Source organism: Lichenostomus cassidix, chromosome Z (assembly GCF_008360975.1).
Source record: "Lichenostomus cassidix isolate B80296 chromosome Z, HeHo_3.0, whole genome shotgun sequence".
Taxonomy (NCBI): domain Eukaryota; kingdom Metazoa; phylum Chordata; class Aves; order Passeriformes; family Meliphagidae; genus Lichenostomus; species Lichenostomus cassidix.
In genome coordinates this window covers 41,680,511-41,695,526 of record NC_139511.1, presented here as the reverse complement: position 1 = coordinate 41,695,526, position 15,016 = coordinate 41,680,511, and the positions used below count along the sequence as shown (strand labels likewise).

Here is a 15,016-nt window from a genome sequence, read left to right as displayed (position 1 = left end):
CAGTCTACTGAAACCTGACTTTAGGGGAACTGGGCTGGAGCAGAAGTTTGTGAGGCTACTTCCCAAAAACCAAATCCATTCCTTTTCCATTCTGGTAGATGCTGTTGGGGTGGGAAAATCAACCTGAGACAGAGGCTCAGCTTTGAAAGATGATGACTGAGATAAAATTTGAGCACAAAAGGACCAATTGAAGGGTTGCCTAGGTAACTCTTTCTGAATAGCCTGTGTGTAATTCAATCAGCCAACTCAGCTGGAATAAAGCTCTGTAAGTGACTGCTGCATAAACAGCACTGAGTGGCAAAGTACTTCCTGAATTGCCATCTTTAGAGATTAGCCATGATTAACAATTGTATTTAATCACAACAAAACTTCACATTAGTCTGAGTTTGCACATGAGTCTTAAAAATATTTAGACAGTAATGCCTACGTTGGTTCATGCAATACTGTACCAGTTCACACTGTAGTTCAACATTGGGCCTTGCTCTGTTCTCATGTCTGTGTCAAACACCTCTGGGTGTGCATGAGCACAGAAGGCAATATGACTGGCTGCAGAAAAAGGCCACAAAGAATTGCTTTTGAAGACTGCCAGATGTCTTCTGAGAAGCCATAATCTATCTGTTCAAGATCTTTTCACTTTCCAGCTGTCCTCCATCATCCCTTTCCCCAAGACAACCATCCCTAAAATAAAAGGCCAAACACAAACACAGTGCAGGCAAAACACTTGTTCTTGCTGGTTTAACTCCAGGATACATTACAGATGTTACAGAATGGATTTTCATTTCCTGTTGTGTCAATTGGATTTGGCATCTGATTTTCAATGCTGATCTTCCAAAAATCAGTGGAAGTAACAAAGTTCAAAGCATTTGTAGATCTAACATCCATGAATTTCAAAGCACAGATTTATGGCAGCGATTGCACACACTGTCTGTGGCTCCAGCCATGTACATACTGAATATGCACCGTCACAGGCTGTAGAAACTAATCATGAAACTAAAGTTTTGATTTATTTTCGTCTGCATGATGAAAACTCCATACTTGAAATGTTCAGTATGATTATACTGAACAACAGTACAACGCTAAGAAAAAAATGTAACTATAGCATTATATACACCTATATTCAGTTCAATTCAATTCAATTGGAATTCAATTGGCTAAACACATATGATGGTACCATTTTAGATCCCTTCAGGAATCTGCCTTGACCCCCACATGCTACACCAGAAGTGAAGAATATTCTGCTTACTTTATGACACACCTGCCACCACTGTGCAAAGACATCCATTTCTTTAGGGTTGCCTTTGACAAACCCAGGCTGCTGGGGCCTGATTCCCTGTTTGTCCTGCAGGTGCCAGGTAAGGCACTCAAGGTCATCTGCCCCATGACCATCCCTGGCACCGAGATCAGACTGACAGGCCTGTCCTTTTTGGCATCCTTATTCCCATCCATCCTGTAGCTGCCAACTCCAGTCAACTAGGACCTCCATGGTTAGCCATGACTGCTGGTTAATGATGGAAACTGGCTTGTGAGGATGTCCATCAGCACCCTCAGTACCCCTGAGGAGACCCATCCAGCTTCAGAATGTTGTGTGTGTCTAAGTGGTGTAGCAGGTCACCTTTGATTATGGGGGCTTCATTCTGCTCCCCAACCCTGTCTTCAAGCCCAGGGGTCTGATTTGCTGTGATGACAGCCAATCTTGCTGTTAAAGAATGAGGCAAAAAAGGTATTGAGTACCTCAGCTTTTTCCTTATTCCTTGTCACAACATTTCCCACTGCATCCAAGAAAGGATGAGATTGTCCTTAGCCCTCCTTCTGTTGCTAATGTCTTTCTGAAAACACCTTTCATTTCTAGAAACACCTTTCATTGTCTTTAACTGCGGAAGCCAAATCAAATTCTAGTTGGGCTTTGGCCTGTCTAATTTTCTCCCTGCATAACCTCACAATATCCTTCCTTAAAGTCTGCCTGAGTAGCCTGTCCCTTTTTCCAAAGATATAGACTCTCCTTCTTCTTCTGAGTTCAGCCAGGCCAGTCTTCTTCCCAGACAGCTCTTCTTTCAGCACATGGGGACAGCCTGCTCCTGCACCTTTAAGATTTCTTTCCTGAAGAACGGTCAGCCTTCCTGCACTCCCTTGTGCCCATGGCACCACCTCCCAAGGAACTCTCTCAACCAGTCCTGTAAACAGGCCAAAGTCTGCCCTCTGGAAGTCCAAGGCAGCAGTTCTGGCAGTTCTGCTGGCCGCCCTCCTTACGGCTCTGAGAATAGAAAGCTCTCATTTCGTGGTCTCTGTGCCCAAGACGGCCTCTGACCACCACATCTCCCACTAATCCTTCTCTGTTCACAAGCAGCAGGTCCAGCTGGGCACCTTCCCTGGCTGGCTCCCTCACCCACTGTGTCAGGAATATCGGCATATTCCACACAATTCAGAAACCTTCTGGACTGGGTTTTTTTTTTCTCCTATGCTGTATTTCCAGCAGACATCTGATATGTTGAAGTGTCCCAGAAGAAAATGGTCCAGCAAATTGTAAGACTTCCTCCAGCTGCTTACAGTATATTTTTACAGTCTGCCTCTTTGTGGTGATTGGATGGTCTATACTAGACTTTCACCAGGATATCAGTCTTGTTGGTCTTACCCATAAATACTTAACCATTTTATCACCGTCATCAAACTCTAGATCTAAAGGCAAACACGCTGTAACATGCAGGGCTACCCCACCACCTTTCCTTCCTAGCCTATCCCTTCCGAAGAGTTTATAGCCACCTATTACATGACTCCAGTTGTGTAAGTAATGCCACCATGGTTATGTTACTGCAATTACATCATTGTTTTCCGTCTGCTCAATGGGTTCCAGCCCTTCCTGTTCCACACACTGTGTGCATTGGTGTAGATGCACTTTAGCTGGGCTATCAGTCCTGTCACATTTTTGCCGGTTGGAGCCTTAATTACTATGTGACTGTTCTCAGGTGCTTCTGTTGTTTGAAATGGATTGACAATGTCTTTGTACCTGTGTATGGATCTTGATCTACTACCTCCACTGAGATGGTGAGGGTGCTGTGTGAATTAGTACAGGGACATTTCAAATGTGCTCTGGTGTACTCAGCACACCACGGTGCACACTGAAGGACTCACTAGCACACTGTTCCTCAAACACTGATGTGCCACGCCTAGGCTCATCTCTAGCATGCCTGTTTTTATCCCTTTCTTCTTTCAAATGTAGTTTAAAGTTCTTTCAATGAGCCCTGCTAACTCTGATCCTTTTGCTCCTTTGACACAGGTGTACCCTGTCTGTCACCAGAAGGCCCAGTCTTGGTTAAGCCAAGCCATGAAAAAAAACCCTAAAATTCTGCTAGTGACACCACTCTTGGAGCAAGTTATTGTTCTTCTGAGTCTTCCTGTTTCTTCCCTTATCCTCTCCTGCAACTGGAAGAATACAGAATGACATACTTGTGCCCCTCATCTCTTAACCAGTCAGTAAAGACTTAGATGTAAGCTGCATTAGATCTTCACATATAATAGTCATTACTGTGTTTCTATTAAATTCTTATTAGCTATCATAATTCTTTTCACTCTTTATGCTTTGGATCCTAATTTTATTTTGCTGGTGTTTGAGACAATCTTTTTGGTACAGAGACATTTGTGGTGCTGAATATCATATGCATACTAAGGCCTAGATGGGATGGATGGTGTACCCTAGCACATATTTTAAAATTATTATTATTATTATTATTATTTAAAGATGATAAAGAAATTCATTCTCTGTTAGGAAAATATTCTTTTTACATATTCTACCAGGGTTAATGAGACATATCTTCAGCTACCAAAAATTCCCAATTTTCAAGAAATGAGATTAGAAGTGTTATTTTGCTCAGTATTCCCTTTTATATATCTGTAACAAATATTCTTTTCTTTTAAACAAATCATTCATAACTTCATTCTTGCTACTACAACTCTTATTTAAATCATTACAAAAAATGAAAAAGTTACAAAAGCTCTGGATGCTCCATATTTCACAGTTCTTTATGCAAGAACATCTATGAAATACTTAGCTGCAATCCCTGGGACGAAAGCACTTACTGGTTTTCTCAGGACTGGTCTGACAACTTTTAGAAACATGGGATGGTTTGGGTAGGAAGGGACCTTAAAGATCTTCTATTTCCAACCCCCTGCCATGGACAGGGACATCTTCCACCAGACCAGACTGTTCAGAGCCCGACCCAGCCTGGCCTTGAACACTTCCACCATTCTATCTGGGGTACCCACAACTTCTCTGTGCAACTTGTTCCAGTATCTCGCCACCCTCACAGTAAACAATTTCTTCCTGGTATCTAATCTAAACCTATCAAATTTTCTAAGTAAAATTTTTCCAAACAGAGGAAATTATGGTGTTTCACATTATATAAACAATACAAACATATGGTGACATTTCATTCACAATTATTTTGTTTATAAACAACAGCTTATAGCAAACTCCATCTGCCAAAGTCACAAGGTAGTCAATCCTTCTAGCAAACATCACAAAATCAGTCTCCACAGAGATTTAAGTTTGTATTACATTAGGAAAACCAGCTGTTTTTCTGGCAACATTAAACTGCATTTTATACTTTTTTCCCTCACATTAGGAGAAAATGGAAAACAAGTACAAAAAAACACCTAAAACTTACTAGAAATACTGAATCTGCCACTGTTTACCAGCTAATCTGTATTGTGTAACAGCTATAACATATGAACAATAAATACCATACTCTGAGGAGTAATCTGTTAGTCCACCTAAGATGAAGAGCTAAGCTATAAATTCTCATGCTTGTACATTGCTTGTGCATTCTGAGTGCTGATACAATTAATCAATAAAGAATTAGCTTTAGGGCCCCAGAAGAGAGGAAACTGAAGACAGAGATTTTTTACAGTTCAATTGGCTTATGCTACAGTACGGATATTGCACCACCTATAAAGAGGCAATTTCTTTCCTTGCTGCAAAAGACTACCCAGGTATTTTTTGGAGTGGTTTTGTATTTGTTTGTTGGTTTTCTTTTTTCTTTCTTTTTTTTTTTTTTGAAACGAGCTCTGTACAACCTAACTTTTCACAGTGACTAAGCCAAGAAAAACTGATGTGATCTCAAAGTTGTCTGTCCCAGAGGTATGTAGTGATTTTCAAAACTGATGTTTATTTTTCTCTTTAGAAGGGCACATCTCACATTAATCTATTTCACTGGAAATGCAGAGAGTATAGGCAATTGGAGCCCTACTATGAACAGCCTCAAGTCTCTGCCTTCTGTTTCAGGGCCTGTAAGCTGAATCACTCACTTATCTTCTCCTACATCTCATTAAAAAAAAAAAAAAAAAGCAAAACCAGGTGAGACAGTGAGCTAGTACAAGAGTATGCAATTTCTGTGGGGTGATTAAGATAGAAAGCAACATCTTTCCTCATACATTCTTGGTAAAATTCAAGCAGGCAGTAATATTAAATCCCTGAGCTTGCAGAATGCATTCTGTGTATGTGGATACTCATCTTAGGACAGCTAATTTGTGCTAATCCTCGCTGCACTGTCAACTCACTGAAAAGAGCTACCTTTTTTGTGTACCCTATGGTAAGGAGTAAGCTCAGATAGGTGTTTGGTCTGGATTCTGCTATTGCTGCTTATGTCCTCTTGTCTCTTGCACAAATAAGTAAAATTGCAGCTCCCAGAGCTTATATGCTGGTTTTTATGCTATGTTATTGCCAGCACTCTTTCGGGAATTTGAGAAGAAATTCTTAGACTGTAATAAACAAAATGCGGCCCACTGTGACAAATAAGAGCTATGGTATCATGGAGGTACTTCTGAAGAATAAGCCTTTGTCTTCATGCTATTTTTCATAGTCCTTATTTTCAAGTAAGTCAAACTGGTATACAGCAGCCAAAAATGTGGAATAGGCAACTGACTAGCCTTGGGAAAATAAAGATCAACCTCTTTTGACAGCAGCACCTTCTTTATGAGTTATAAAGAGCAAAGAAGATGCAGACATTTATCTTAGATCAGGTGTGGCAACTGAAAAAATAGTTTGGAAAATAATTTTTTTTACGATGAATCAAACAAATACCAGTGATGCTGGAATATATCATGGGCTTACAATGAAGGCTGATCTAATCTTCTCTACCCTCTTTCTCTACAAAATAGTATTGTCCAACACGGCTGAGATTAATACTCTGAGACAGAGCATGCAACGCTACCCACATTCACACCATGCTAATTTGATGTAAACGGAATGAGTATTCCAGGGCAGGGGAGATATGTCCCCATCAGGGTTCTGTCCTGAAATGCAGCACATGGTGCTGCTGCTCTTCAGTGGGCAAAACATGCTTTCCCAGGCTGTTGCTCAGGTAAGCGGATTAAATCCTGTGCAAACAATGAAGCCTTTGCACCATTCTCCTACGACATAAGAATTGCCTTATACTTTCATGGAAAAGTTATCTCAGTCATGGTAGGCATGTAAACATTTTCCAGTGGGGTTTCCACAGAAACTGGAAAAGCTGTGCACATGTGTATGTGTGTATGTGCGTGTGTGAGTGTGTGTATGTGTAGGTGGGAGGAAAAGGTGTTATCTTCAGATTGGAAACTATTTTTAGGTAAGCCACAGGTTAAAACGACTACCAAATGCTAGTTAAGAAGGTGGCGGGGGGTGGAACTGGACTTCTCAGAAGGATGACTCTCTGAAGGGCACTTTATAAAACATTTAATGAGATAGTAAGTGTCCTTTTAGCCTTCTTGTATTTTCTTATCCACTCTTGGTACCGCTGTATGAAGTTTTATATAACACAGTCGTCTCCTCTGTGGCAACCTGCTAAAGGTTAAGAGACGGAACGCTGTAAGTAGAACAAAATCCCTAAGGAAGATGCAACATCTAGCAGAAAGGAAGGCAATTTCTGACTTCAAATAAAGCAGTAATGTCTTACAGATGGTACAGTGGGAGGAGGTATTGTTCCCTCCTGTGGTGGCTAGGGAATGGGAAGGAGAGCACAGCCTCTGCCCTTCTTAGCTGATGATTCCAATTTTGTCAAAAATTGTAGGGTATTGGCTGCTGCTTACAGCTAAGTGGGGTGGTATGCGTCTTACTATCTGGCACAAATGGTTGGGTTGCTGGGTACATTTTCTGGACAGCCTTTTTTGAATTTCTGCAAGCAGCATCAGGAGACAGTTCTTGTTGCTCAAGGGCTTGAGCTAGAAAGAGAACAGCTGAATTTCCCTGGAGGACAGTGGAGTAAGAAAAATGGAATTAAGGTCCTAGCAAAAACGGAAAAGCAAGACAGTGGAGCTTAGAAGACAGAAACGAAAATATTAAAAACAAAAAAAAAGAGTAAATTGGGTGAAATACACCTAGCTCATAATATCTTGCAGAACTCACTGACAGTGTCCTTGAATTTGTTTTGTGTGGTATTTCAGCATTGTATAAGCCTTTCCTTCTTTCTTGAAAAAGAAGGAAAGAAGGAAAGAAGAAGAATTTGGAAAAAAAATATGAAGATGTTCTTTAAAAGCTCCTTGAAGAAAGCAGGATAGGTATATGGAAAACACAATCATGGCTATTTGAGTATTATGCTTTTAAAAAAAATTACAAATATATGAAAATTAAAATACCATATGGAAGCTATTTTTTTTCCTTTGCTTGCATTCTTACCTGAGACCTTCATTTCACAGGGTCTTTTCTCAACATTCTAATTTTAAAATAATAGGGAGTTTATAAGTAAAATCGATTTATGTGCATATTCTGTTTTTACTAGAGGAACATAGGATATTTAATGTACTTGTTTTCAGACAATTCTAACTCCAATATAGAGATTGATATTCTAAAATGCTTGTGTCTAGGGATTTAGACCCAGACACTATAATCTGCACCAGTGAAAAGTAAGAAAAAAACCCACAAATATGACTATGCTTGTTTTGCAAGAGGGAAAAGCATGAGGACTATAGTGGAACTTGACAATGGAGGAGAAAGAATTAGAACTCTATGCAGGTCTTCTGTATCATCACTGTAAATATGTTTTAGGATGACCTGCTATGAGAGTATATCCATTTCACATCCCACAGTTTTCAGGACAACAGTTTTCCCCCCAAAGGCATATTTTCAGCTTTGTTTGTCCAGGTTGACAGTGACTCTAATTTTTCCAATTCTAAATTATCATTACCATAACATGGAGGCACTAACAGTTTTTTAAAGAGATTTTTCTAAACAGCACTTATGGATCACAAAATCATATCTTTAGACTATACAAGCTGGAAACTGGAGAGAAGCAATTTTATACTGTCTATCCAAATTCTGACACTACAGCAATTCCTTTTGCATTAGAGTAAGGAAAAATCATCAAAATGTTGAGATACCTGGTTGAATTCTATATAGAAACAGATGCAAATTATGTGAATATACAATGAAGAGCAGCTGGTTACAAAAAGATCAAAATTCAAGATCATTTGTAGGTCAAGTCTGGCAAAGCTAAAAAGAAGGCTTAGGAGGGCAATGACAAATTTCCCTTTTTCAAATTATAATCTTCATCAGTGAATAGAGTCACAGAAATCCTGTGTGTGGGCTTCTGTTGTTGCTTATAAATTCTGTTGTCTTCCATAAATTGAGGTTAATCCTGTTAGTGTCCATGAAGTCAATATACAGAGCAGAAGAAAACTGAAGAGCCCAGTGTTGGCTTCCGAGTGAGGCTACAGTTTGGGAAGGTGTTTAAGGAAGCTACACACAAAAAGCCAGACAATACATTGAGGAAACTGGTACACTACAGAGCTGGCAGAGACCCTGACAGTGAACTAGGGTCTGAAGTATTATGGAAGCCTATTTATTTATTCCATCGATGAGTAGACCATTTTTATTACAGCCTCACAAAAATGCCAGTATATACTTTTAAATTAAAAAATTGGTTTCATCTTATCAGTGACTCAAGCAGCCTAAGAGAGCTGCCAGGTTACCTCTGGAAGAAGAGAAAATTGGAAAGGCCACTGGGGAGGAATCCAGCATGGACCATCTCAAAATGTTGTTAGGAGATAGTTTTTATTTTGACAGCAGATACCTGAAATCCTTTCATTCAGATTGATGGAGCTAAATCTGCAGACTCACTCCTCCACCAGTTACAAACCTTCCTGCTGTGCTCTATTGTGCCATTTGGATAAGGATAAATAACGTATCCCACGTCTAATACATAGGAATTGTTGTTCAGAATGTCCTAATACTTGCTGAAATTAACAAAGAAGTTCCAAAGCCTGCCTCACTGCAAATTTAGAATGTCTAAAGGGAGAGGAAAGGATGGCACTTCTGAGTAATTTACTCTTGCAATAATTTTCCCTTCTTCCCCTGCAGTTTCTTGAAATTCAAACCATTGTCTCAAATGATTAAACTCCTTGATCTTGCAGATTCCTGAACAAGCCTAGGAAATGTTTTATTACAATGTGAATTGATAGCATGTGGACATTGCTGTGATATGTGATTGCTTTAGATTGCTTTTGCTTCATTGTTTTCACTGAACAATCTCAGTGGGAAAAAAATCTTATGAAGCAAGGTATCAGAAGGCAGGATGCAGAAGTTTGTCTACAGGTCCTGTTTCGTGATGAATTTTGACTAGTCCATGATACACATCATGACAGGTTCTCTTAAGAGAACAGGCTTTGTGCAACGTGACAAGGAATATCTATTAGCTGTATTTAGGGCTGCAAACATGTTATCTGTAAAGTAAAAATACATTTCCTAAAAGAATAGATTCCAGACTACCATCTTACCTTACCCTGAATATGTAACACTGAATGTGTAACACTAACACAGAAGAACAGCTTTCACATATGGCAAACTCTACATTGGGTTCAGTTGTAAATGAAGACTAAATATATTGTAAACTGTTCAAACAGAAAAAAAACTGTCAGCTTCTTTCTATTAAGATGTTTACTTTCAGTGAAAAGCACTATCAAGCATGCAATATGTTTACCAATACAAGAATAAAAAGAAGAATAAAAAAGTAGTTAACCTCTTCTTCAACATTATGGGCGATTCCATTCTGCACTGGTCCCGAATCACTTGGTGGTGTTACTGCAACTTCCACTTTTGCACCTTTCTCGGTGACATCATCCATAGATAAGAGTGGGAAAACAACAGATCAGAATATTAAATAACACATATACTAGTGAAACACTTGTCATATATTCAGTTTGAGCAAATTATCAAATCCGAAAGTTGAACCAACATCTGTATTAAAAGGGAGGGAAAAAATTTTGTCTTTCATTGCCTGGTACACATTTTGAATAAAAACCTTACAAGCAGTGATCTAGCATTTAGAGAAATATGTAAGGTCATTGCAATACTCAGTGCTCTTTGTTTATGCTAAACTCACTGAGCCTAATGCTTCAGGTAAAAAGTGACATAGAGCATTCACCCCTGACATTACAGAATGCAACATGCTGCATTTACAGATGAGGGGATACATTCAATGATCTAACTTTTATAACACATTAACCCTGCAATTAGTGAATTTACTTCCAAGAAGTAATCCTGCTGTCTCTCATGCAAAAATGTGGGGAAAGCATAAACAGATGGTGTAATAACATCCATTAACAGTGGATGATCTTTAAACCAGATTCCTGCAGTCCCTGTGCTAAACTTCCACAGGAATTTAACGGATAAAGCTGGGCCTTTGGTTTCTGATTCAAAATTTATTCAAATTTATTCTTAGTTTGACTATCCTGGAATTCTCTAAGCAGAAATTACCTCTCTAAGTATGTAGTACATAAATGTGTCAATGGCCAAAAATTCCCTGGACAATATAAAGTAATGGGGAATGGCAATATGAAATACCTTACTCAAGTTCAACATGCCTTATGGTATGCTCTTGTGCACAGAAGTAAATACAGCTGCCTAGTTACATTACTCCTATCCTGAGATTCTTCTAAATTAAAAATCTGACATCACAGCCACAGTGGAGTGCCAGACTATCTGTAATTATTTCAGTATACGTGTGTTGCCTCTTAACCTCACTGCAGCATTTTGGCTTATTAACAGACTGCCCCAACTAACTGCCTGATTTTGGAAGCAAATAATATGTAAACATAACACAAGGTCAGAAAAAGTGTCAAGTAATAAAATTATTCAGATTTTACTGGACACATTTGTATCTGGTTTTCTAATGCAGATAATACGATTAGGTAGAGAAAACAGGACATAGTACAGATTTTTTTTAAGCATAGGAACTTTGGAACTAAAATATATATTCTTGCCTTAATGGAAAACCTTTAATTTTGCATGATTAGCATAGATGGACCTAAATGATTCCCAGCAAGTAGTATGCAGACAAATCAAATCTTAAATATGAGGCTAATGCTTTTTGTGACAAGGGTGGTACCATACATAAGGGTGGTACCAAGGGTGGAAGTTTTTCCTCTCCATCACTTCAACATATAACCAAAATCAGCTTTGTTTTTCCTTTGCAACCTGCCAGACAGCTTTCTATATGCTTTGACTGGCTTTCTATTCTTGTATTTAATTCCTGTCCCATCCATAAATGTTATACTCTTTGGTACAGAGAATCAGAGTATTTTCACTAAAATAGCATAAATTATGTAAGAGAAAGTAATGATTAACAATTTTCCAACAAAATAAAACAGTGAAAGAGGCTTTCAGGAACAGGTGACAAATCTGTAATGTTGCACTCACCAGCAGCTCCATTCTGTCTTTCACTGTCTTCCACCTGGCACTTCTTTTTGGCAATCTTATGCAGAATTGAGGCCCTTTCCTTGAACTTTCCTAAAAGAGAGTATTGTCATTATTACAATGCAATCTTTTGAGATGCAACGTTTCTTTTCCATCGCTTAGGCTCCATAGATCAGTGCTGACAATCCATTTCAATGCCTCCTCAAACAGGAAATACACTATTAAACACTATCTCATGTTCATATATATAGGGTGAGGTTTTCTATTCTTTCTTTTTTTGTGGAAATAAAAATGTAAAATTTCTTTTGAGATCTCAGCAATGAATAGAACAAGAAATTGAAACTGAAATATATGATTTTGCTTCGGAAGAAGTCAGTAAAGTTCCAGCTATAAATGCACTGCTGCAGGATTTCAGCCAAAGCAGAAGATGAATATAGATGAATGAAAATATCATAAACAAACACAAACAGTTTCAGTTCTCTAATCTACTACAGTAGAACAGAATTTCATTTAACCCGTATATCGTATAATAGTGAGCATGGTCAACTTTGTCACTTTGGACTCATCTATGTGTCTGTGTGGATTTCTACTCACTCATGATTGGTAAAATTATGAAGAAGATTATTCTGGGAGTTATTGAAAAACATGTGAAAGACAACCCACTCACTGGTCACAGTCAGCATGGCTTCATGAAAGGAAAGCCCTGCTTAGCAAATCTGATTTCCTTTTCTGACAAGGTAACACACCCAGCTCATCAAGGAAAGCCACATGATGTGATCTTTTTGGATTTCAGTGAAGCTTTCAACGCTGTCTCTCACAGGATCCTTCTGGACAAAATGCCCAGCCCACAGCCAGATAAACACAACCTGTGATGGGTGAGCAGCTGGCTCAGGGGTCAGGCACAAAGGGTTACAGGGAATGGGGTGACATCAGCCTGGGGACCTGTCACTGGTGAGGTTCCACAGGGCTCCATCCTCAGCCCTGTGCTCTTCAGCATCTTCATAAACGACCTGGGCACAGGACTGGAAGGGACACTGAGCAAGTTCACAGACGACACACAACTGGGAGGAGCTGCTGGCTCCCTCAAGGGCAGGGAGGCCCTGCAGAGAGACCCCAACAAATCAGGGTTCTGGGCAAACACCAACCATATGAAGTTCAACAGGGGAAAGTGCTGGATTCTGCACCTGGGATGGGCAACCCTGGATGTATAGAGAGACTGGGGAATGAGGTGCTGGAAAGCAGTGCCACAGAAAGGGACCTGGGGGTCCTGGTCAGTGACAAGTTGAACAAGAGTCAGCAGTGCCCTGGCAGCCAGGAGAGGCAAGTGTGTCCTGGGGGGCAACAGGCACAGCATGGCCAGATGGGCAAGGGAGGGGATTGTCCTGCTCTGCTCTGCACTGGGGCAGCCTCAGCTCCAGTGCTGGGGGCAGCTTTGGGTGCCACAATACTTAGAAGGATATGAAGCTATTGGACAGCATCCAAAGGAGGCTAATAAAGATGGTGAAGAGGCTTGAGGGGAAGCCATACGGGGAGCAGCTGAGGTCACTTGGTCTGTTCAGCCTGGAGAGGAGGAGACTTGAGGGGAGACCTCATTGCAGTCTACAACTTCCTCTCAAGGAGATGGGAGGGGCAGACACTCATCTTTTCTCTGTGGTGACCAGAGACAGGACCCAAGAGAATGGCCTGAAGTTGTGTCAGGGCAGGTTTAAGTTTGATATTAGAAAGAGGTTCTTCACTCAGAAGGTGGCTGGGCACTGGAACAGGCTCCCCAGGGTAAGTGGTCACAGCAGCAGCCTGACAGAGTTCAAGATGCATTTGGACAATGCTCTCAGGCACATGGTGTGACTCTTGGGGATGGTGCTTTGCAAGGCCACGAGCTAGGCTTTGATGATCCTTGTGGGTGCCTTTGCCTTCCAACTCAGCTTATTCTGTGATTCAGTGATTCAGAAGGGGAATAAGAAATGTCCAGAATATGTGATTTTCATATCAGCTTCTTAAAGGTAAATTTTCTTCTAAACCTGCCAGGTTGGGGTTTTTTTGTCTCCCATTAGGCTAACCATGCATCTCAATCTCCATGCTCTCTCCAAGGCAACATATCCCATCCTAAGAGAGGTCCCATGTTCTGTCACTCTGTATTGACCAATATATCCAAATGAGACATTCAAACTAGGCAATGTCAAATATGTCAAATATTAAGTGAAATGAATCCTTTCTCTGCATTGATTGAACTGTCTATGTAAGGACTCTTTGGACAGCTTATGATGTGTATGTTGTGTAGAAAGTTGATGTATCTGCCTTTGTTGTGTAGAAAGTTGATGTGTCTGCCTTTATTGTTACCTTGTTTGCTACTGCACTTCTATTATTTTAATTTTTTTTAAACTTGTGGCTATTGTACAGTACACTTCTAATTAAGAACACTATTAATATACAGGGCCTGTAGCTCTTTTAATTCTTTATCTCCAGTTAAAAAATTCCATTGGAAACTGCAAACTGCAGCAAAACCAGCACAGACTTAAGGCCAGAAGACATTTCAATGGAACTATATAACAGACTAACACTGGAATGTAAAAGTAAGAAGTCATTAATTAATTCAGTTATTTGGATAATAGTCACTTGTTTCCAAGCTAAAAGCCAGGAGAAATTCCAAGCACACAAGGATAAATCATAAGTCAAGAAAGAAATCCTCTCTTCCCTCCTTAAAATGGAAGTGTCAAACCTCTGTACCCTCACTTTTGTATGTAAAGCATATGAGCAGTTCACAGGGACTAGCAACTATCATTTGCTGGGAAGGGGAACTAATTTCTCAACAGCAAACCACTTGGAAAGTTATAAAAATAACACAAATATTTAATAAGAAATGCTGTCCTTTCCACAGTCCCTATCTTTTCAGAAACACATCATGCTCTAAAGAAAACCCCAAAGAAATCAAAATTAGCAATTCACAATATTTTGCAAATATTATGTTTTTTGGCACATAGGGTAAAACACCTGCAGAATCGTATTTAAGCATAGGACACAATCATAAATAACAAGGCATCTCATTATTTATTTCACTGCACAGGCTAAGAGACAGAGATTGTAATTAGAAGATAAGTAGTAACGAAGGGCTAAAGAAAAAGTGAAGGAAAGAAGGGGAATTTTTTTTGGATAGCAGATAAAAGAGAAAAAATCAGAAAAAAAGCAAATCATATCCCCAAATATTTTAAGCCAAAATGCTGAATCATGGTGGTTCCTAACTTCTATTGAAAGAGCAGGGGCATTTAAAAATGGTTATCCAGAAGAATGTGTAGATATTAAAAGGTGCCTGATGTAATTTTAGTGTGCTAAAGGATTGTGCTAGCTTTTCAGACTCCAACT

General features: G+C 39.6%; 1 protein-coding gene across 5 annotated transcripts in view; it reads right to left on the bottom strand.

The window, feature by feature from the left end:
- SLC24A2 (solute carrier family 24 member 2) overlaps positions 1-15,016 on the bottom strand; it is a 111,002-nt gene that overhangs the window by 18,563 nt on the left and 77,423 nt on the right. For all 5 annotated transcript variants that reach the window (XM_085041743.1, XM_085041748.1, XM_085041745.1 and 2 more), the window contains 2 exons: positions 11,663-11,752; positions 9,984-10,066 (listed from right to left, as the gene is read on the bottom strand). In XM_085041743.1, coding sequence (XP_084897869.1) covers positions 9,984-10,066; positions 11,663-11,752 — 173 coding nt within the window. The remainder of the gene's footprint in view (positions 1-9,983; positions 10,067-11,662; positions 11,753-15,016) is intronic.